The sequence below is a fragment of the Brachycentrus maculatus genome, unplaced genomic scaffold (genome assembly GCF_059751285.1).
Source record: "Brachycentrus maculatus isolate JH-2025_06_01 unplaced genomic scaffold, ASM5975128v1 h1tg000086l, whole genome shotgun sequence".
Taxonomy (NCBI): Eukaryota; Metazoa; Arthropoda; class Insecta; order Trichoptera; family Brachycentridae; genus Brachycentrus; species Brachycentrus maculatus.
Genome location: NW_028280840.1, coordinates 2,185,001 through 2,209,778, shown reverse-complemented (window position 1 = coordinate 2,209,778; position 24,778 = coordinate 2,185,001). Strand labels below are relative to the sequence as shown.

At 29.6% G+C, this 24,778-nt stretch overlaps 1 protein-coding gene across 1 annotated transcript in view; it reads right to left on the bottom strand.

Moving 5' to 3' along the window:
* Positions 1-217: 217 nt before the first annotated feature.
* LOC148310874 (uncharacterized) overlaps positions 218-24,778 on the bottom strand; it is a 113,687-nt gene continuing 89,126 nt past the window's right edge. Inside the window, exons 9-11 of the mRNA XM_088257633.1 lie at positions 14,584-14,845; positions 2,591-2,666; positions 218-996 (exon numbers count right to left, since the gene is read on the bottom strand). Coding sequence (XP_088113759.1) covers positions 759-996; positions 2,591-2,666; positions 14,584-14,845 — 576 coding nt within the window. The 3' untranslated portion in view covers positions 218-758. The remainder of the gene's footprint in view (positions 997-2,590; positions 2,667-14,583; positions 14,846-24,778) is intronic.

Sequence of the window (24,778 nt, the reverse complement as noted above, 5' to 3'; positions counted from 1 at the left end):
ATATATATTTTTTAATATATGTAGACAAATGAAAATTAAAATTAAGTCGTTTAATAAAATCATATATTGTATCATATTATTGAATGTCAAAATGAAAAGACTGAAAAATAAATCAAATGACTATCAAATAAAGAAAACTAAAATTTTGAAACGTGTATTCCCATTTACATCCAATTACAAATTTACATAAATATGATTGATATTATATTTTGTTTGAAAGAAATAAAAAAAATAATTGAAATATCAAGATTATTTCTATGTTATTATTATTATGTTTGGTTGATAGTATTAATAAAAAAAAACTCTCACGGGTCCCAAAAGTTGCAGTAGGTCTAGGAACACCTATAATAAAAGATGTTTGTTTTCTTAAATCCTTAGCTGAATAAAATTTCGGTAAGATGTGTTTGTCTTGAAGATAAATAAAAAAAATTGTAAAAAAATATATAAATTTAAAGTGGATCAGGAAAAAATCCAAAAATATTATAATCGGTTTTAAAATATATAAATAGAGTTATAGATAAAAGATGCAAAAGAAAGAAAAAATACATTCATTTATTTATTTCATATATTTGAACAAATTTGTCATTTTCTAAAGTCATATCTATGAAATCGATATCTTATTTCGATTATAAAAGGCAACTATGGAGACTCGAAAGCTGACAAAAATTATACACCTGCAGATTAAGGGATTTTACTTTTTAACAATCGATACATTCTTTTTCTTTTTTTCCGAAAACCGAATTTATATGAAATTATAACTAAAAAAGATCCTGACTGGAGCAATTATATGGATCAGGCGGACGGGGTTGGATTGTGTCTTCGTAGGGTAGAATCCCGGAAGCTTTTTGTTCTGTGCTGACTTTCTCCACCGCCTCCATGACCCTGAGGAGGTTGAGTCCAGCAAGCTTCTTCAACTCTTCAATAGACCATCCATTAGCCATCAGTTCGGCGAATAGTAGAGGATAAGATGAAACATCTTCTAAGCCTCTCGGGGTGCTGAAAATTATTTTCAAAACATTTAAAATCACAATTTTTTTGCGATTTTATCTCGCATTTTTGAAAAAAAAAAATAAACAACCTTTTTTAAATATTAGATGAAAAATAAAAATGTTTTAAAAATCTAATCTATTTGATCTTCTTTTTTACTAAAACCTCTTTTTCAAAATTACTTGTCTTACATCATCTAAGTAATCGTATTTCTTCGACAAGTAAATGACCACGATAGAGTTAAAAGTCGAATTTAATTCAAACCCGTTTTGTCTAGCGATAACAAGTTTTTATTCAATTTGTTTTATTTTATTCACAAATAAGATCTGTTGTATTATTTTTTATAACAATATCTAGTTTTAAAAAGCATTTAGTTAAAACTTTTTTCGATACGGATTGCGGGTTTAAATTGAATTCAGTATTAAACTGTTACAGCTGAATATGCATATGTATTGTGCTAAAATAAAGCGTTTTAAAAACTACAATATTTAAATTACATAAATTAAACTACAATATTCCTTGATAAAATGTTATTTTGTAGATCATATCTTTTGAAGTAAGTTCACGATACATGTATAAAACATTAAGTATGGAAGCCTGGTTTAGAATTCGGAATTAAATATCATATTTCAAAGCAAGAAAAATAGGAACAGCATTACACGCAAATAATATTTCCATATGATATGTAGATAGATTTGTTAGGCTAAACTTTTGTGAAGCGTGATACTTTCATTTATGAACTTAAACCTACGTAACATATGTTTGTTATTTCTGACTGCATAATATTTTCTTTTGTTAAGCGTGTCAAAATATTTACTTGAATTTAAAGAGAACTAAATTACTGTTATCGTAAAACATGTTTTTGCATTAAATGAAAATTATTAAATAATTTATATTTGAAGCACTACCTTTGTGATTTTTCATTTTATAATTAAATTGTAACTTTGTTTTCAAATCACCATAAGTATTTTATTATAACTTAATTATAATGTCTACTGGTTTCGAAGCTAACCGCTTCTTTATCAAGTATTATTATTAAAGTATTAAATAAAATGTACTAAAATACATTTTATATAATTCTAACTAAATATTTATTTATAAATAATAAAAAAAAACTAACCCCAATTCGCAACAATATTGTCGATACATATTACCAAAACAATGATGTTGTAATAATGTATTTTATTAAGGTGATATTCTAGCACGTGAAAATAATATTTTGTCAATTTTGAGTTTTTATTGTTGTATGTACCTTCTTAAAACTTTAAAATAAGAATTTAATTCTTTTATTTTGGGGATGACGTAATATTTGATTTATAAATGTAATAAAAAAAATTGTTCCTCTTTATTATTTTAATACCAAAATGAAAAAGACGACTTTTCACCGACTGATAATTTTCATGTAAGTACTATAAGTTTGATTGTGAAGTTTATAATTAACACCGTATACCCAATCAAAGACAACTAATTGCTCTATTTGTTACGTAAGTTTATTTATGATTTCTGAACGCTGCATTCATCTATGGTTTAATATTGACATCGTCGGTCATTAGAAAATAAAAAAAAATTCTTTGAGAAATAATTGAAAAAAAATTATACTCACTAATTGATTCCATCGTACCCTGCCCCTAGACCAACATTGTCAACACCAGCAACTTCCCTGATGTGGTTTATGTGAGCTGAAAATAATAAAACACATTTTTTGAATTTGTGACTTTTATATTACGTAAACATTAATTTAAATTAAACAGTCGTTTGTAAACATTTTCTCTTGAACTCAAAGCGTTCTCCCAGGGGAGATTGCAAGAAAGTTTTATTCCGCTTTCACGCGGAAATTTATCTCATAGTGATATTAACATATATTGTATATATTAAATAATACCTTTATTTTGTACCAACTCTATGGAAGTGAAGCATGAAGTTAGTAAAAGAAAGATGAAAATAAACTTAATGCACTCGAAATGTGCGGTAGAACTGTTTATGATGAATGTTCGAACGGTGAAATAAGGAAAAATTGGAAGGCTAGGAAAAGCATTATCGATGAAATTCAGAAAAAGTTGTTTGGATATATGGAACGAATGAGTGAGGAAGGAACGTTAAAATAAATTAAAAATAAATATAAGGTAAATGTATCACAGGAACACAGGGAAACTCGGCATGATCAAATGTTTCAAATACTAAGGCGTGGTTATGAGGTTATGAGATAATCAACGGGTATGTGCATATGAGGGGGTGCATGAATAAGAAAGAGGGGATGATTGTTTGCAAATATAGAGAGGTTTGGCATTCTTTTAGCCTTGCCTACCGCAAAAAAGCGGCGTGAAGGTTAGCAAGTTAGTTAGTTTTTATCTTTCAATATTTATGCCGTTTATAATGAATGTAGAGGGCATATATTTATATTATTTATTAATATAAAACTTTTGGTACATCTGCACGCATTTTTTAAGCAAAATATTCCAAAATTACTAAATAGTAAATGGTACAAATTTGTACTTTTTACCATAAATAGCCAAATGAATTAGTGTGCTGGAAGAACATATTAAAATTTAACATGCTATAACTAACTTACCATCACGCCGCTTTCCCGCAGAGGTAGGCAGAGAGAATAGAACGCACACCACTCTGTCCTTGCAAACATTCTTCGCCTCTTCCACGTTCATGAATCTCCTCATACATACCCGCCGATTATTTCGACTCACATTCAAGTATTTGGCATACTTGATCGTGCCAAGTTTTTCTCGGTCTTCCTCTGCTCCTTTTTCCAATAACATTCGCCTCACAAATTTGTTTAACCGTTCTTTCCTCACTTATTCGTTCAAACCATCTCAACACACCTTTCTTAATTTTATCGATAATGCTTGTCTCAGCTTTGCATTCCTTCCTTATTTCACTATTCGCACATCTATCATACACCGTTTCGTCGCGCATTATTCTGAGAGTGAATATAACAAAAAAATAATTCAATTCTATTATTAAAATTTTATACTATACTAAGAAAGGTAAAGAAAGCCGGGTTCAACGAGGAAATGAAAAAGAATCTAAAAATGGAGAAGTGATGACAATTTAAGTTCTAAGGATAAATAGTAAATTTTCAGACGTTTCTTGAATGTTATTAAAGAAAGCGTATTTTTAAGTAGATAGGTTATTTGTTCCAGAGTTTAGTGAAATAAAAAAGAAATCACGAAGAATAAATGCTTTAATAATATTTTGATATGACAAAGAATGGAATGTATTCTCTATTGTAAATAACGAAACAATAGACCTTGATCTAAAATAATATTGTAAAGTTGCGAGAGAGAATGTAGGTTTACGTGCTGACTAAAATGAAATTCGGCACAGGCGCTTGATATCAAATATTATCATAACACATGGAAGATACATACACTAGGATAGGTTAAAACTTATAGTTTTTTATGTGGTAAGAAAAAATTTGTAGTCTTTTCAAAAAAATATAAATGTCTTAAGTTTTTTTTTTCATTATAAGAGTACTTATCAGTTAATGCATTGATGTATGATGATGATATTAAATTTATCATTTAATTTTTTGACATCTCATCAAAGGTGAAGAATAATATGGAAGTCTGGGCATTTACGGGGCTGACGACCGTTATAGGCTGGTTTTAGTGAACACTTTACACACGTGTAACTTTCACCAATTCTACCCATTATTGACAACCAAACTATTCAAATTCTTTTAAATAATATGAAAAATAACTACTACAATTGGAGATCATCCAGATTTGTGAACAAGTATTTGGACACACTCAAAATGTTGTATATAAATTAAGAAGTGTTTTTTTTTGTACAGGATTTAATTATTTGTCATATAAAGGTGAAATAAATTGAAATACCACATTTCCTTAAAATCTATTGTGACACATTCCGCATCATTTTCAAGTAATGGTCGGTATTTGAAAATGATGCAGAATGCCTCATTATATTTAACTTTTTTTAATGAAATAGTGGTATTTTAACCAAATAAAACTATAATAAAAATTAGATAGATATTACCTCAAAGGGACAAAAAAATCGAGTCAGCTTCTTAATCTCTTTGACATTAATTTTTATCCTACTTTACATATTTAACATACTTCATTCCTAGATTTTATCTTACTATCCATTTGAACTATTGTTTTGATAACCAAAATATTTGAAAACTTCTAAACTTACTCGTCTGATAAAATACAATTTATTACCCTCAAAACTTTTACGTGCTTACTTTGTATTTAGAATACATCCTTTTACATGTAAATCCTTGTCACTTTTAAATTAATTTTAAACTTGTGGATCCTTTGAATTTCTTGAGATGCTTATATTAACGGTAGCCACCCGTGAATTTTTAAGTTAGGATGATTATATATTTTATTATTTATTTATTTTTAAAACCAAACGTTGAGGTAAAGGGTGAAATCCTAAAATATTCATGAAGCAATCTTTTTAAATAAGTACCTAGGCATAACATATAAACATATTAAAAAATAATTTAAAAAGTAAAAATCATGCATAAAAGGGTGACATGTCATTTTTTCAATTTATAATTTAAAAAAACTCAATTTGTCTTTGATATTCATTTATAATTTATTAATAATAAAATTGAATCAAAAGCACGATGAAAAATAAGCTGCAAAAAGCTTAGCATGATTATAATTCTGATGGTTTGGTTGTTAGATAAACAAGCTGCGTTTTGGGTTTGTAATCCGCCAATTGAATTTTCGTCTATAAACAAATATTTGTGTGTGTGCTTGAGACATACAAATTGAGTCATATGAGCATTTCCTAGCGTATTTTTAATTAGCTGTAGATTTATGCGCCAGTAGAGCTAAAAGTCCATGAACTTATTTGTAGGATAAAAGGATGGAAATAATAATGTTTATGTTTTTCTTAATAAACTTTATATGTTTATATATTTAAATCTAGCATTAATCTCTTTAAATCCCTTTTAACGAATGATTCACAAGTGGCATTATAGACCATTCCTAAATGAATAAAAACTTTTTCAAAAATATACAATTCATGCATTTTTATTACTAAAATAAATTAATTGTATTTTTTAGTTAATAAAAGGTTTTAAAAAAAACATTCCATTCAGATTTATTTAAATATCAGTTTTTCAATATTTACAATATTTGAACCTTCATCCTTAATTTGCATATATTTTACTTTAATTCGCAGAATTCCGTGCTGAAAAAATAAATTTACCCTTTTGGAATTATTTGAAAGTCTTGTTTATTTTACTTAATTTCCTTTCCAAGCAAAAATAATATTTTATTCACGTCTACCTTAAATCTTTTCATATGGTAAAATAAAAATAAAATTATTTATTGCACATGTATTTTTTATACATATTTAGTTTCAATAAATGTATATTCACGTATCAGTAGCGCGCGTTCCATAGGACACATAAGCAGTGATTACCCTAGTTCTAGTTCCTTGGAGAAAATATGGAAAATTGTGATAGCAAAGGAAATATGTACTTTGACATTTTTAACTGCACGTATTCTTGATTTGTCCGCCTCCGTAGTGTAATGGTCAGCACACTCGGCTACCGTTCTGGAGGTCCCGGGTTCGATTCCCAGGGGGGGTCAAATAAATATAAGTGATTTTTTCACTTTTATATTTATTCAATATTACCCTGGACTGGTACCTGAAGCGGAAGGCTGATCACCTTTCCTTTGTGTGTTGACGATCAAAATAACACTGTGTTTATATAATGCAGTGCCCTATGCACCATTGGGATGCGTATAAGGGTTTTATTATTATTATTATTCTTGATAGTTTTTCCAGTGAAAACACATTATTATATACTACCTATGTTACTTGAGTTATGTACATTTTTACTATTGCTTCTCTGATTAAAAACTGTGCATGTCATTGGTATGTCTCTTAGTTTGTAGAGGAAAATTAATTACTAATCAAGTTTTAATGTTTTTGACAATATTGTTTTATAGAGACATCTCTTGGGATCATCATGTTAAACTAAGAATAGAGATTTGATTAGAATAGGTATCTCCAAATACCTAGTGAGGATAGACAGTGTCCAATAAAAAAAAAATATAATAAATATAGGTATATATATAAATATGTATAACTTAAGTACAAAATTATATTAAATAATAAACGCTGTTCTGCAGCACTGAACCTGAAACCTGATTTATATTAAAAAATTTAATACCGGTTTTAACCATATGTATAACCTATCCGGTAGTCAAAGATATAATGAAATTCGATTATTTTACATAAAATGAAAAACCATTATTTGAGAATAATCTTAATTTGATAATTTAAATGACAAAAGATTCCCTCCTATTTTCCACGTTCCCACTGATAAAAAAAACAACTCCTACCCTTGCTTCATCCTTAGACGTCCCAAGGACAAAGCTCTTATATTTAGACTCAGCTTCACATACGGCATTTAAAAATGATGTGGAATTCGTGAAATTGTAAAAAATAATGGTATGTTTTTTTTTTTAAATGGTGATAAAAATTATTGTTTTTATCACAAAGTGACTGCCAAATGTTTTAATGAAACTGTTTGAAACTCGTCAAAAGTATAAAAACTATTATTCGTTTGATAAACCTCCATTTTGATAAGTGCCTAAAATACTAACCACACTAGTACACTATAATGAATGCTTAGCAAAAATGATGACTAAGATAAAGGGTTTAACATTATTACAAGACTTTTGAGTAGGTATCCCAACTTTATGAGGGTCAGTAGTACAGTAGGAAACTAAGTCTTAAGTCCCTAAGTGTTGAGTTAGCCCTTATTTTGTGATCTCAGAAAGTATAGAATGGGATAGAGTTTAGCTCAGTATTGATCAATGACCGTTACCAAATAAAAGCCAAAGTAAACTTCTGAACATTTCTAGATATTTCATTTGATCTTTTTATTTAAATTTGCTTTTTAAAAAATTATTAGACTCGTTATTTTAAATAAATTTTGCGCATACGTGCAAAACATATACAAGTATTTATACATTAATTTTTTTATACATTTTAAATTGTGAACTTGTTTTATATTTTAATATTAAAGGCGATATCTTGTGTGATATTCTAGCGATGGATGGTTATTACCAAAACTTGAATATCATACATTTAATTTCTACATAAAGTAAATGTTAACTAGAAACGAATTAACCAACATTTTCATTAAACAATACACTTGTTACCGTAAGGAATGGTAAAAATTTAATTATTTTAATAAACGTTTTCATATAGAAGAACTCATAACAATAGTTGGTCATTCGATCATTAATTTAGGCACGTAAAGGTACACTACCTCCTAGAACTTTCACACAAAATAAAAGAAAATGGATCTCTCAGACAATTCATTTACAAAAAAAAAAATTGTGTGATATGCAAGATGTTTGATAGTTACTTACTAATTTAAAATATTTTTATGTTTAAATAATGTACATATATTTTATTAGTATTATAAAAATATGTGTTACATACCTACATATTGTAGTCGTACTGGAGAAAGTGACCAACTACCAAATCGTAAAATGCTTAGGAGGGCCATTTAAGTCACTTTTGCTTAGCAAGAAAATAAACACCAATGCAGTTAGTCGTTTTTAACGAATCAATATGTTATACTTCCAAGTTTAAAATCCTTTGGAATTTTTTCAGGGCAATATTAAGCCAGTAAGATATCAAATAGTCAATGATCACGTTTTTGTAAAATAATGCACTTGCTCACTTTCTCCTGTATGACTACGATATAATGAAATATAAATTTAATTTTTAATTTACATTTCATTTAAAAAAATGCGATTAAGTTTAGAACGGGATGTAAATCCGTGTAATTAAAATTCATCGCTGTTTTATTACGGCGATACCCGATTATAAAAAGGTTATTCTCTCATATCTACAATCACATTGCAGTAGAAATGTGAGCTTAATGAAACGTTAAGTTCTCATTTCGGAAAAGAGCACCTCTCTATGGCCGTAATGAAAGTTCCGAATGCAACAAACGAGCGAGAGCGGCCGTCTCCCGCGCTGATTACAGGGGCTGGGAATATCAGTCTCCAGTACCATCTACCGCTGGCTGGTGAGTGGTCGATACACCGTGTATAATGCCACAGGTCAACCGTTTATACTGGCTTCTACAATATTCTTTGATCGAACCGTAAAATATCTGCTTGGATATCTGAAATATCTATTTTTAATTACTTACAGCAATTAACAGAATTGAATACAAAAAAAATGAGTAAAAAAAACTGGAAAACAATGAAAACTTGGTATAGTCAAGTATTTTAAATACTTGAAAGTGATTATGTTATTTTATGCTGGTGAATGTAATTACACTTGAATATTTTTGAATAAAATGAATTTTATCAACATTTTGAGTGCGCAAAAAACTAGATTATCTCCAATTATGGAGTTATTTAACATATAATTCTTGACATCTGAACATAGATGAAGTCTGGGCATTTACAAAATTTACATGTATGTGATTATATTCCAGGATTCGGACCTCACATTTAAATAAAAGAGTTTGTGCTCAAAAAAAAACTTCTTTGCCTCACCAATAGATGTCAGTAGTGAAAATTCTAGTTATTTTGTACAATGTTTAAAAATTGGATCATATATATAGAACTTCCAAGAATATGAATAGTGTGGTTGTCAATCATGGGTAGAATCGGTGAATGTTACACGTGTATAAAGTGATCACTTAAACCAGCGTATGACGGTCGTAAGCCCCCATAAATGCCCAGACTTCCATATTCTTCTTCATCTTTGATGAGACGTCAACGAATAATACGATAAATGTACTTATAAAACTCATACTAATTAGAAAAAAAAAACACTTATGTAACAAAAGTTCATTTGTATATGTCGATGTAATGAATTTTCAAATTTTATTTAACAAAATTTGCCACATGTAGATGCCCATGACATGAAAAGTAGCAGGGTAGAATTCAAACTATGTTAAACCATTTAACTCAAATTAATATATCTACTTCACTTCCGGTGAAAAGTTTTGTGAAATTGCAATGTTTCACTAGTTATTAAATCTCTTGTGGCAAATAAACCATTTTATCCTCAATTCTGTGCATTTGCCGTGCTTAGTGACTACTTACTAACGAAATAATGCAGACCATTTGCAAAACGTGAAACAGAATGATGTGCTGAGCGCTTTCTCCCTAATACGAATATATTACATTGTATAAATAAAATATTTAAGCTGAGTTTAAGTATGGCAACACGGTATTTTCCTTAATCTACAAACTTTCTGAAACCAGCTAACCTCAAGAGGAAAATTCTAAGTTTCAGGAAAGACTGCGAGAACGAAAAATACAATTAAAGTGTGTTCATCCATAAAATGTATCACAAACTTTTTGTACGCACAAAAATAAAAACAAATTATAATAAATCTTAATCACATCTCAACTTTGTTTTTATACTAGGTAAATATATTAACAAATGCGTAAGAAATTAGATCTTTGATGATAATTGGCATTTGATGAGATTTTACTGTAACTGAGATTATGTGTACTAATTAATATTAATAAAACATACAAAAAATACTCAGTACACTTGCACTGTTTTTTGGCTAAGGAGCCCATTCATCCAACCACGGTCATCTTTAGATGTTATATAAGTATTATTTTTCTTACAGTAGTGAAAATAAATATCAAAGCACAAAAAGTTATTTTTGATAAAAAATAAAATGCTCATAAAATGAAAAAGGGAAATGAAAAAAAATAATAAAAGGACACAAACATTATGTACCTACTTGTGTTAATTTTATATGCATATCACCATGTATGAGGTGTGGTAAACATGTTATTGTTGACACTTTCTTAGTTATTGACACGACTGATTTCATGTGAAAATACTATCTTACTCCATTCTTATGTCATTATTTCCTTTATAATACACAAGCCAGTGATGAAATTCAAAATTTTCAACAACTGGTTCGCCTTTTAGGTACAACCCCTACCCCCTTCCTATAAAAAAAGATTTAAAATAAAAATTATTCTATCTTCTTCTCGCCATGTGGGAGACCAGCAAGTTATAGAAAGGAAAACATTTCTTACTTTTACCAATATTTTTTTTCTCTTCGTGAGGTTCAAGTATTTTTACAACGTGGCGGACCAAGTACATGATCTCAATCGGAATATTGTGTGACTGCAGGGGGTTAAGGACTGGATCGGCGAACTCTAAAAAAATTAGGCACCGTTCTAGCGAACCGGCTGAATCCCACCACTGACATAAGTAAATGTTATTACTCCAGTACCTGTACTTCGACTGTTATATTTTACTTATTATAGTTTTCTCCTCTTAGATATCTATGCCTCCGCCAGATAAATTTTATCTGCCTACGTGGTGCAATTGTGAGCGTGTTTAGTTACCGTGCTGGAGGTCCTGGGTTCGATTCCCAGGGGGGTCCCGGGTTCGATGTACACTCCAGTATTTATTTAATATTATCCTGGACTGGTTCCAAAAGCGCATGGACCTTGCCTTCATGCGAGTAACGATCAAGATAACACTGCGTCAGTATGATGCAGTGCCTTATGCACCATTGGGTGTGGATAAGGGTTAAAAGAAGAACAAGAATAAATATTTAGGAGATACTAATTTTAGCTTAAATTTATACATGGAAATTAGTTTTATAGTTTTATATATACATGTTTTTAGTGGGTAATAATTAAAGTCGAGCTGTGATCTAATGATTGGTATCGGAGTAATAAATTTCTGTGTTATTGTGTCTATTCTAACATACTTGCTTCATATTAATAATGGGCTACATAAGCCAACGAAAAATGTATAAAATTTAAATGTTCTATGTAAACTGGTACATTAAAAACATAAATATTTATCATTTCAAAAATTCCTTCTAGTTAACTTTAAACAATCAAGAGATGTTACAAAAAGAAAGAAAAAAAATAAGAAAAAACAAATAGTTTGTTAAAATGTACTTGATTGATTTGTAAAATAAAAAGTATTTGGTAAATAAATATTTTAAAACAATACTTCTTTAATAATAATCAAACGAACTTTGATCGGAATAATTTAACAATAATGTTTATATATCATTCATTTTTATTTAAGAAGTTTATTTTCATTAACTTCATTTTCCAATATTAAACATTTTATTCAACAAAAAGTAATCGCATCGAATTGTATGTGACCGTATGACACATGCATAATGAGAGAATATTTATTGCACAACTTCTAAAACACTTGACATAACTTAAAGGCTGATTCAATAAATCACGAGTGAAGTAAGGCAGACTTTATCGAAATTTCAAGTTTCTTCAGAGAGTTCGAAGAAACTTTTTACACCCATATATTATATTATTACTACAATACCAAAAAAGCGAGAATTTTCCTCTTTACCTCGCAATCATTCAAGATAAGCCAACGGAAAAGATACTTTCTAAAGATATTACATGCAGAAATTCTCAAGAGCTTTTAGTCGAAACAAAACGTAATAAGTGTGAAGGAGGAGCAATCCTTCGTCCCTACATCGATACGCGTTAAGAATAATCTTCAATCTGCAAAAACTTGGAACTAAAATACCTCATTACAAAGTGGTGTAAATTGCCATTTTTTTAGAATAGACAGAATAAATATCAGAGAAATGTAACAGTTCAAAAAATTAAATACCCTTTTTAAAAAATTGTATCATTGTTATTACCGCTATTATGATTGTCTACCTTTTATTTTATGTGTTGCACAATTTTACTCCCTTGAGTAAATTTTTACGTTATAAAGATTTATATACAAAGATAACCATGTTTATATTGATTTTCTGAAAACTAAGTAGTTATTCGAAATAAAAATATTCGAATTCTTAATATTTTTATTTCAACAACATGTATGTGTTTATCAAGTTCCAAAGTGCGGTGGTTTGCACATTTAACTACCATACTGGAGGTTCCGGTTAGATTCCTAGGGAGGACAAAATAAATTTAAATGCTTGTCACTAATACATTCATTTAATATTACCCAGGACTGGCATCTGAATGCTGACTGATAACCTTGTCTTCGTATAATCAATTACACATTGCATCAATTTGATGCAGTTTCCTATGCACCGTTGGATACGGATAAGGGTCACTACCAGTAGTTATGATTTTGATAGTATTTTTGTACCGTTTATGAATAAATAAATAGTACAACATTTCAATAAAAAAGAATCTCTTTTTTAAAGCTTGATAAGTTCTAGATAGCACTTTTCCAATAAATAAATAAAAAACTCTTTTTTGAAGCTAGATGAATTTTAGATAGCACTTTATTAGTAGAACGTGTTAAAATTATGGTTCTGTTGGATTTAATCATCTTGATGGTGCTTTTGGATTTTTTAACTTTGAAAACTTGTATGTGTGTATCTCTACCCATTGGTGTTGTAAGTGCTCGGAGGTGGCTTCCTATATCTTACTGAGTAAACAGAACAAGAGGCAACTAACTCCGACATTAGCGGTGGAGGGATGGCAAACACCACCATGAAAAGGGTAGCTTCCTTTTAATCACGACGAAACACGCCAAATTGTTAAATATTTCACATTACTTCGGATTTAACTACTAAATAAATTTATGCCCTTTGATCCCCGTCCAAAATTGGCAAATAATTACTTTGGTATTCAGTTTTACGCAAAGAAGAAAATATATATTGTATAACAATGTCTATTTAATTTAATATGCCCCAATAAAAACATTTGAAACGAAATGTAAGCTGACCGAATTTATGTGACTAAGCATGATGAATAAAATGATATAACACTTTATATTTGAATAACCTTTTAAAATAAATTAATATAACCGAAGCTTTTGAGAAGGACATGTGTTGGAAAAAGAAAGATAGATTTGTGAGAAAACTTATTGTTTATTTAAAAAAAACATAATTTTGAAAGACAGAAAAGTGACCTGTATGTGCATTGATACTAAAAACTAGTATAAAGTATTAAAATATTAAAAGTTTGTTTATATTTTAAAAGAACATACATAAGTAGTATGGCAGTTAGAAGATAAGAAATGGTGAAGACATTTTCAGTTGACAAGAAGTTAATTTTTTTAAAATTGATTGTAAAAAGAAGTTACATAATATAAAATCTGTATTCAGTTTTATACTAGTTTTTTTAGGTTTAAGCGACCCATTATAAAAAAGATAATAAAAACGTTTGGTGCCCAGAAACTCAAAGTCCGCTGCTCTAACCACGGGACTATAACCCGACAATCCTTATTTTATTCTGATACAAATACCCACCTAATGGTGCATAGGATACTTCATGCGGCGGTATCTTGATGGTAAATGAACCAAAAATTATCATCAGTCCCAGGTTTCAGATCCACAGATATACAACTTATCTCATATTGGCTCCCTGAATAGAGAATATGGAACAAATAAATTCCGGTTTTCTCCTAAGTTATGTCTGGATCAGACGAGAACTGCTGACGAATTGTTAGCAGTAGACTTACGGCATAATATCAGATAAAATCATTTTTACCACAAAACTTTTCATCTCTGCTCAATCACATCAAGAGGACACGTTATTTTGGTGATGTTTTACAGAGTCTAAAGTTTCTAGATTTTGACTTGACCTAGTTCAATGAATCACGTTAGATAAAATATTTAATTTGACTTACCAATTGCGTCCTGAACAGTGGCAAACGCGTTGCATGACAGGAACTTGGAGTAAAAGTTCACCATGACGAGACCACGGTTAATAGCGAGCCTCCTCAATACGGTGTCAGGAACATTTCTTGTCGAGTTGCAGAGTGCATGTGCTGAAGAGTGAGAAAACATCACTGGAGCTTTGGAGACTGCTATAGCGTCCTTCATCGTCTTTATCGATACGTGAGATAGATCCACGATAATCCCGAGACGATTCATCTCCTTGACTATAATCTGGAAGTAATAAAAAAGAAAATTAAGCGTCATGTTATACAAATTTTTGTGTATGTATGTGAATAATTCTTATCTGTAGTGGTTTTTCTGATGAAAAGACAAGTACATCTTGAAACAGGTAGATTTAACTATAACAGCTTTTAAGTGGTCTTATAACCTGTTCAAAATTTATCACAAAAGATATTTACATCAATTAAAATTTTATCCATTTTTTTAGTAAATTATTTCTTTACAATACTTTATATTTATATATTATTCATTTGCCAAATACTAAAAAATATTAAAATATCTAATGAAAAAGTAAAATTAAAACATATTTAAAATTAACCATAAAATACCCAGAAGGAATATTGGTCGACTTTCAGAGTAAGTTTATCTAATTTTACACATTTTGACCATCTGTTACAATTTTTTTATACTTAAATTCTCATGAATTTCATCAAAATATTGACCTTCACTTCTTTGCGTACTCCTTACTTACAGTAGGAATTCAACCATGAGATAATTTGGAAGTCGGGTGGGTAAGGAAAGGGAAAAGATATTATGTTTTAAGATAGACCATAAGTTAACATTTTTAATTTTGCTAAAATACTGTCTGAAATATTTTTAAAAAATATCTCTCTTCCGCGAAAGGATATTTTCATAATTAACTTCTTGCGGAAAGAGATCGATATACTTTTAACGTTTGGAAACTCTTCAAGTGCTTAATTAATGAAACTAAATATACTTAACTAAGCACTCCGCCTCCGTAGTGTAACGGTCAGCACGCTCGGTCACCGTTGTGGTGGTCCTGGGTTCGATTTCCAATAGAGGGGGTCAAATAAATATAAGTGATTTTTTCACTTTAATATTTATTCAATATCACCCTGGACTAGTACCTGAAGCGAAGGGCTGATCACCTTTCCTTCATGTATTAACGGTCAAGATAGCTATGCACCATTAAGGTTTAAATATACTTTTTTTAAACAAAAATGTTAATTATAATGGGCTTATTCATTATTTTAGCCTTCATACATTTTGAATTGAGCCTTCAAAATTTTTCAGTCTGCGGGCATAAAAAGTGTAAGTAAAAAGGAATGACACACTCTGTCCCTCGGAATGAATGAGCGGGAACCACCTGAATAGTGTACCACTAATGATGTATGTTATGGTCGGCGCTTCGTGTACACAATCTTCGGATAGGTACTCATTTTAATTTCAGACGAGCGTTTCAGGGGTCGCTGCCCTGAAAATATATTTAAATATTTTACTTAGCGCACATTAAAATGTAGTTAGTCGAATTTATGAACGTTTTTTCATCCTATATTAATAAAAATGTGTATGTTTGCTTGGTGGAAATCTTAAATCTCCTTAAGCTATTTACCGATTGCTTTGAAATTTTTACAGAATTTTGCATTTGCATAAGTGCATATTATCCATTTCACACGAAAAATTATGGTTCGTTTGTTCAAAATCACTTGGTATGGCGTTTGCCAGTAAGCTGATATTCTATAAACAAATATGTAATTGACCTCTTTAAATACAGGAAATATATAAACAAGAGAATTCAATAATTGAATTTTGCTTGAGGTATTTGAAAACTTATTTTACTTTCGAAAAAAAGAGCGTTCATGAGAGGAAAACTCAAAAGATTTTTCTAAAAAACATAACAAAAAGTTACCAACACGTGGGATAATGGGAACGATTAAATGAACGAGCTTAAATTCATTGCTCTTTGTGTGTTTTAGCCATTAAATGGACAAATTTTAGTCTGTGTCATTTAGTGTGATCAGTTGGGTTGGTTAGAGATTAAGGGCTTATAATACTAGGACATAAAATATTATTTCTTTAAATTTAAAATTGCCTGAAGTACAAATTTATTAATTTAAAGTTGTAAAGGCTGCTATTTGTCTATCGAAAATAGATATTTGATCACTTATAGACTTTAAAAAAAAAAATTATTCATTTTCATGTTACCACAGCTTACAAGTATTAAAGATATGAAGAAATTCAACAATCATTTTTAAATCTTTCCATACTTGTATAAAAATTTACTGTTTTCAGATTCTTGAAAATCTCATTATTTTCATGGATTGCCAAAAATTCAAACACTTAAGTATTTGACTTTGCAAAAAATAAAATAGGTTTAAAAACATCAATTTTTAACTGTTGGTCTGTTACTTGTAATATACGTACCTATTCAACCGATGAGATAGATAAATGCATATATTTCCAAATACTAACGGGTTCACGGTTCTACAAAATGTTTTATTTTTTATTCGAAACCTTGAATATATTTATAAACCTCAAAGATTTATATGGCATATATACTATGTAAGATTAAATGAAAAAATAACAAAGAATTAAAACATTTAAATGCAATAATTATTAAGTGAAATTTGCAGTAAAAAATAAACACTGCATTATAGATCTATATGTACTCGTATAACAACTCGACAACATAACGAATCACACGATTAAATAATTTTTTAATTAAAATTTTACTTGGTAAATACCACTATTTCTTAAAATCTGCTGTGACACTTGTTTCGATACATTCCGCATCATATTCAAACACCGTATCAAATGATGCGGAATGCATCGAAACACGTGTCACAGTTGATTTTAAGAAATAGTGGTATTTACGAAGTAAAACTTTAATTAAAAGTTAATCGATTTTACCACAAGGTGACTGCCAAATCAATAAATGAAATTAAATAAATTTTAATGTACGAGTATACCATTCGTCATCACAATAATAAATGAGTTAAAGTTTGACCTAGAAAAAATTGCAAAATGTATCTCAAAATTATGATCCAATCAGACATGGAGGTATAATATTAGAAAATGTATCTTCGAAATACCTCAAATAATTTGTGCATTTAGGAAAAAATATATGACACGAGTATTTTATCTGAGATTGAATATTTCAGTTACAATGATCATAAAATGAGTAAGGAAAGAAAAGCAAAATGGAATTCCGTTAATGTTTTCGCATTTTCTTTTTGTCAAATCGAAAAGTGAGACTTTGCGCGCGTTTTATGCTGATAAGATACTCACGCACGTTGTTACTCCTGTAACAGTTCGTATTCCCATCCCTATTGTATTCTAGATACAGGGTTGCCACCCACATATATGGGAACATTGAATACACATTGGTAAACCACCCGCATGTAGGCCTTCAACATAGGTAAATATTAAGTATAGGAAAGAAAATATTCTATCCAACAAAAAACGAAATGTTTTTTCGGAGCATTTTTTGAGTATGAGTAGGCAGACATATTGAGAAATAAGTACATATTTCAAATTTTTAAAAAGACAAACAATGACTTCTTAGTAAAATGACGGCATTCCGTTTTATATAATTGTATTATTCCCTAAACATTAAACATGTTAAAAATTGACCAGTTTGACATCAAATCATAAAAACAGAATAGAAACGTCACCCCTTGAATTTTACCATCAAATATCAAAAATGATTACAAACCTTTTACTAAGGGATATTTTACACGTTGATGCACAGCAATTCGTTTTTATTAACTCAAATTTTCAATCACAACTCATATGAATTTAAAATCTCTCATCCCTTCTTCCATTAAAAATATTTTGTTTTTATTTTTAAGGACTATTTACAAACCGTTATTTATCTGTCAAAAAGTGAGGTCATTACATCACATGCACATGCTGTAAAAATAAATAGACTCTAATTATTGTTTTGATATGATGCTCATACATTCCTTACTATATAGAAGATTCTCGATTATATCGATTTCTGATAATAAACGTTACGTAAAAATACATTATGTCTCTCATTGTCTTGAGGGTGCGTTTGCTGCAGTTGATTGGTTTTGATTACGTTAAAATAAATAAAATATATAAAAATATAATAAAAAATATATAAATTTGAAATTAAATATTGCTTCTTTTTATCTTTTAACTTATTCAAAGGTGCATAGAAAATTGTATCGTCAAGAAAAAAAATTATCTTGATCGTTAATTACATGAAGGCAATTAATGATGTACATAAAACAAATATTGGGATGTAAAATAACATATCATTGTATTAATTGTGACCCTCCTAGGAAACATACCTGGAACCACCAGGACGGTAGCACAGCACTATTGAGGCAAATTTATGAGGCGAATTTAGTTTGAAATAGGAACAAAAGAAGACCGAGAAACTTGGCTTGTTCAAGAATTTTCAATACTGAAAGTGGTCAGGTCAAGAGTCAGAATATGTGTGAAAATATGCATGAATATTATTTTATTTTGTTTTTAGTCGATACATTTTATCTCCGTAAAATCGATGGAAAAAAAGGTGATGAATACAAAACACATCGTATTTATCTTGCGCTGCAATATATTAATTGATTTAAAAGTGTCAAAAGCTTATTTTAGTTTTTTTTAATATATTATTCTAGCCTTCTCTCGACACAATTATAATATAATAAAAATTTACGTATGTTTTTCGATCAAAATAATACGTAGAAAAGGCTAACGTATTAAATGCGCTGTGTTTAATATCCAACGCGTCGTAAATCTAAAAGCAATCGGGTTTCAATGTTCCATTCGTGGGCACTTCAAAACTAGGGGGAAATAGACAGTGGGAATAATAGTTTCACGTCTAACCACTTTTCATTCTCTACGGTGTATTTCACTGCAATCTGCTGATTGATTAAAATCGAAAGACGATAGCTACTTAAGAAACTTTCATCATTGTCAGGTGAAAAGTTCTAGTTCTAGGATAGAAAGCATGTACGAAAGTGCAAATAGTACCCGTATTTAACTCTTTTTGTGCTTTTAGTAACTTCATTTTAAAACACAATAAAGTTATGCTATTAAAATTTGTATATTTTTATTAAAGTGCGTTTGATATTGGATTTAATAATGTTTTCATTATTAATATAACAGTTATTAAAACAAGGCAATAAACGAAATAAATGTATGTTCATAATATTTGAGAGTGTCCAATTACTTGTTCACAAATCCGTGTTTTCTCCATTCATAAATTGTTTTTACATTTTTTTGATATTTCAAAGTTAATAAATAATAATATGGAACTCTGGGTATTTACAGGGTTTATGGCCTAAAAAATGTTAAAGTATTTTATTACACATTGACATAAACTGACATTTAAAAAAATAATCGAATATTTTTTTAACAAAACTGCACTGTATAATACATATGTATACGCATACTGTAACTCAATATGTAAAAAAAAGACAAAATACCAAGCATACCATCTTATGTATATAATTTAACAATTCTTGAGAAATAATTAAAATTTTATAAATCAATAAAACAAGTGACAGCAGCTTTCAAGAATCATGCTACCTGCTATAAGCAATGTTAAGTATTGCATGTGTTGGAATAATGTTCAACAGAAGACGCTTTTTTTTACCTGTGCAAAGTAAAAACACCTGTCACCTGTTTTATTTTTATTTATATAGATGCACGCACGTACTCGATTGAAAAAAAACGTAATTGATAAATATGTATTTTTAGACTTAGAAACATGTATTTTTTGCCTTACAGAAATTCCTCACAAAACTAGATGTACATAAAACTTTGACATCGTTAAAAAATACGTGTTTTACTGTAAAATATTTTTTTTCATTGTGAGGATTATTTTAAACTATCGTTTTTTAGTGGATATTGAAGTGCAAAATGCATGATAAAACTTGGACCGAGTTATATGATTATTCGAGGAAAAGCACTATCATTGGCTTCGCCCTTTTTCGTAATATAAAGGAACATTTTCTACATTGTTCGGAATATTGTATTTTTATATGCCATACGATCACAATCGTAATGGAATCGAAATGAATACAAATTTTCTATCGCTGCCATTTAACAAGATCCGGGCTAATCCGACCGCATGATGTAGTAAAGAGTATTTTAATTCATTTTGTTGATTAACTTTATGCTTGCTTTAAAACCAATAAAATGTATCATTAAAGAAGTCATAAAAAACTTTTATTTATTATTTATTATACATTTACATGTTTATATAATGACATGGTAATAAATGATAGTTTACCGTGCATATCAATTATTTAATGTTAAAGAAATTTAGATTTGAAACTATGAAAATTCCACCCAAACATATCAACATATCATATACGTAGTATAGACAAATATAATAAAAAATATTTACGTACTTTATAAATTATTTGGATGTGATATTTTTTTTAAAATATATTATAAAAAAATATTTAAATTACTTAAGTACATAGTGACATAAATTTATTTAAAAGTTTTATTATGAAAAAAAATACAAACATATTGAATATTTAAATTCACATAATTTAATTTAAAATTTATAATCTATAATCTAGTTAGCACCACATCCATTCCATGCTGCATCCCATGCACTATTTGTATGCGGATAGGCGTTAAAAGCTAAAAGAAAAAAAATGGAATATACTTGTCAAAAATAAACATATTTATAATAACGGGGATATATAAAAAAAAATGTTTTGCATTGCTGTTGAGCAATGCATAATGTTTTTTTTATATAGCAATGTAGTATGTCTAATTTCACAATGCTTGTAAAACATTAATAACATTAATAACTGTCAAAAAATTCAATAAAACAAACGGTAAATATTGGGTTGATGCAAAAGTTTTGACCGTTTTTTACATATATTTTTTTTAATTTTTTTTTTCTTGTGTATTATTTATTTAATAAATTATATAATTTCCATCAGTTCTTTTAACCTTCTTCCATCTTTTTATCAACTTATTAATACTAGTAGTATAAAATTCCGCGGATTTTAATGCGAAAAATGAAGTAAGGGATGTTTTTACCTGCTCTATAGAATAATTTTTTTCATCATTAAAATTTTTTCGCAGTGATTGGAATAAATAAAAATCAGAAAGAGCAAGATCTGGAAAATACAGTGGATGCTTGATAACATCCCAATTTAACTCATTTAGCTTATGTTGGGTCATCATAGCCACATGTGGTCGCGCGTTGTCCTGATGAAACACTGCCCCTTTTCTGTTTACCAATTCTGGTCTATCCTTTTGAAGGACCATGTTCAATTTGTATAATTGCTGACAATATTGTTCTGCTGTACTTGTCTTATCGTGTTCTAAGAGTTCAAAATACACAATACCCTTATTATTCCACCAAACACAAAGTATAACTTTTTTTATGGATTTCGGCTTTCGAAGTTGTTAATGGGGCTTGTCCAGGTATAGTCCAATGTCTTTTTCTTGTCACGTTGTTGTACACGACCCATTTCTCATCTCCCGTCACCAAACGATGCAAAAAAGGTTCATGTTTTTGTCTCGCACTCAAAGCAACGCGCGTTGAAACACGATCCAATAAATTGGCAGCCGACAATTGATGAGGTATCCAAACGTCGTACCGCGAAACCATTTCCATACGCTTCAAATGTCTTAATGCGATTGTTTGGTTGACTCCCATCATTGACACAATCTCCCTGATGGTTAGACGTGGATTGGTGTCAATTATGACTTTTAATTCGTCGTCATCAGACTTCAATGGCCGCCCGGTACGTGGTTTATCAATGAGTGAAAAATCTCCAGATCGGAATTTTGCAAACCATCTTCGTACCTGTCGAACTTTGATGACATCTGCTCCATACACTTCACAAATGTTTTTGGTTGCCACACTCGCGGTATTGTCTTTACGGAATTCATAAAGTAAACAATACGTAAATTCACTTTATCGAACGACATTTTGAAAAAATACAAGGGGTTATAACTGTACTCTGGCCAGGCCAAAACTGAATAGAAAGTAGAGGGAAAGCATCCTTTATACAATGGAATTATAAAAAAAGAAGATTTTATTCATAATTTATGAAAAAAAAATTTTTTACCTAGGATCATAAAAAACGGTCATTACTTTTGCATCAACCCAATAACTTCAAAAGATTTTAAATTTTTAACAAACTTTTTTTTTATTAAGACAATTAAAACACGCGCTTGTTTGAATACAACATTGTGACAAGTTTTTAAAGTGATCGATGAATAATTAACATCTTAATTTATATTTGTATCAATTCCAAGTATTTTACTATTTATTTCAACCTCACGAAAAAACAAGAAAAAATGTGCAATGTACGTTCAATGCGCGTTTAAATGCAATATTTCGAAATTTTCCAAGCAATCGATGAATAACTAACATTTTCATTTTTATTTATATCAATACCAAGTATTTTATTATTTATTTCAACCTCACGAAAAAACAATAAGAAAGAATGTGCAATGAACGTCTTCTCGATTGCAGTGCTTTGGAGGAGAAACTTTATTACTTATAAATTCAAATCACGAACGCTGTTCAGTGGCGCCATTAATCGCTCGTTTGTAGCTTTAAGCTGAGATGGAGGAAAATTCAGAACAATGTAAGTACAATCCTAATAGTGTAAATACAAAAGAATCTCTCTGTTCGGAGATTAAAACGACAAATGGCTGCTGTACTATTTTTCACTTGGCTGGAGATTAAACTCGCAAGGTGTCACAAGATCGATTCATTCTCTCGCTTAACTTCATCGGAAACTTTTCATCCATTTATTTTTCTTGTTTTATAACAATTTAAATTATAAAAAGACTGAAGCGTATTGAAATCAAAAGTGCAGGTTTGGCTTTCACTCAGATTGATGTTCTGTCAATCTGGGTAATTTTAAATACTGTTTACATTTGTTTTGCAACAGAATTAGTATTTGTTTTAAAAGTTTTAATCGAAGAACTTACATATCGTAGTCGTACAGGAGAAAGGGACCAACTACCAAATCGTAAAATGCCCAGGAGGGCCATTTAAGTTATTTTCGCTTGGCAACAAAATAAGCATCAATGCAGTTAGTCATTTTTACTAAGTCAATATATTATACTTCCAAGTTTAAAATCCTTTGAGATTTTTTCAGGGCAATATTAAGCTAGTAAGATATCAAACAATCAATGATCACGGTTTTGTAAGAAATGCACTTGGTCATTTTCTCCTGTATGACCACGGTTTATATGTTAAACATGAGTTGTAAATTTAATGTTAGCTCCATTGAAAACACTTTTTAACAGATATTGGCTCGATCAGGTATGCCAAGTGCTTGAATGTGGTCAGGTTAGGAGTCGAAATAATCGGAGGGGATGTATGAGGAGATTCATGAACGAGGAAGAGGCGAGGAATGTTTTCAAAGATAGTATTGTGGCGTTCTATTTTCTCTGCCAACCCCTGCGGGAAGCGCCGTTATGGTTGGTTAGTAAGTTATTAAACAGATATTTTATGAGTTTATAGGTACTCTGTAAATCGGTATAATATGGAACAATGTTTAATATTTTATAACTAAATATAATTAGGTATACATACATTTCATTATTTTCTTCTGGATGTTTGCCTAATATCAAATAAATTAACTACGTGTAATCTCAACACTGAATTCCCTTATCTTTTCAACAACAACAAAAAAACTTTTTTTGTGGTATAACAATGCGTTTATTTAAGATTTTTTTGTTTAATTTAATTCTTAGAACCAGTGGTTAGGGAAATAAAAGTTTTTCAAATAAATATTTTGGTTTTATCCTAAGTTACAAAAAAGTTCAAAGTAACCCAGATTGATTGTACATGAATTGTTTTTTTTTCTTATCTGCCCAAAAGTTAAGTCGACGAAATTAAGCATTTCTCAAAGAAACCTTAGGGTGAAACTTTATTATTATTTGTCGATCTTCATTGTCAACCACTCCTCGATTAATGGAACTTATTGGCAGTGGTTTTACTGTCTAGATATTTTTAAAGAAGAGTTAAATATTTATCTTATTTTTTAATATGCTCAACTCAATACACATCTTAAAAACAAAGGAGAAAAAATTATCAGTATTTTTTTAAAAATTAAAACGAAATAAAATAGAGTGCATTACTCATTACTATCGATTATGGGTATTTCCATTATGTATATATTATCCGTCTTCATAGTGTAATGATCAGCAATC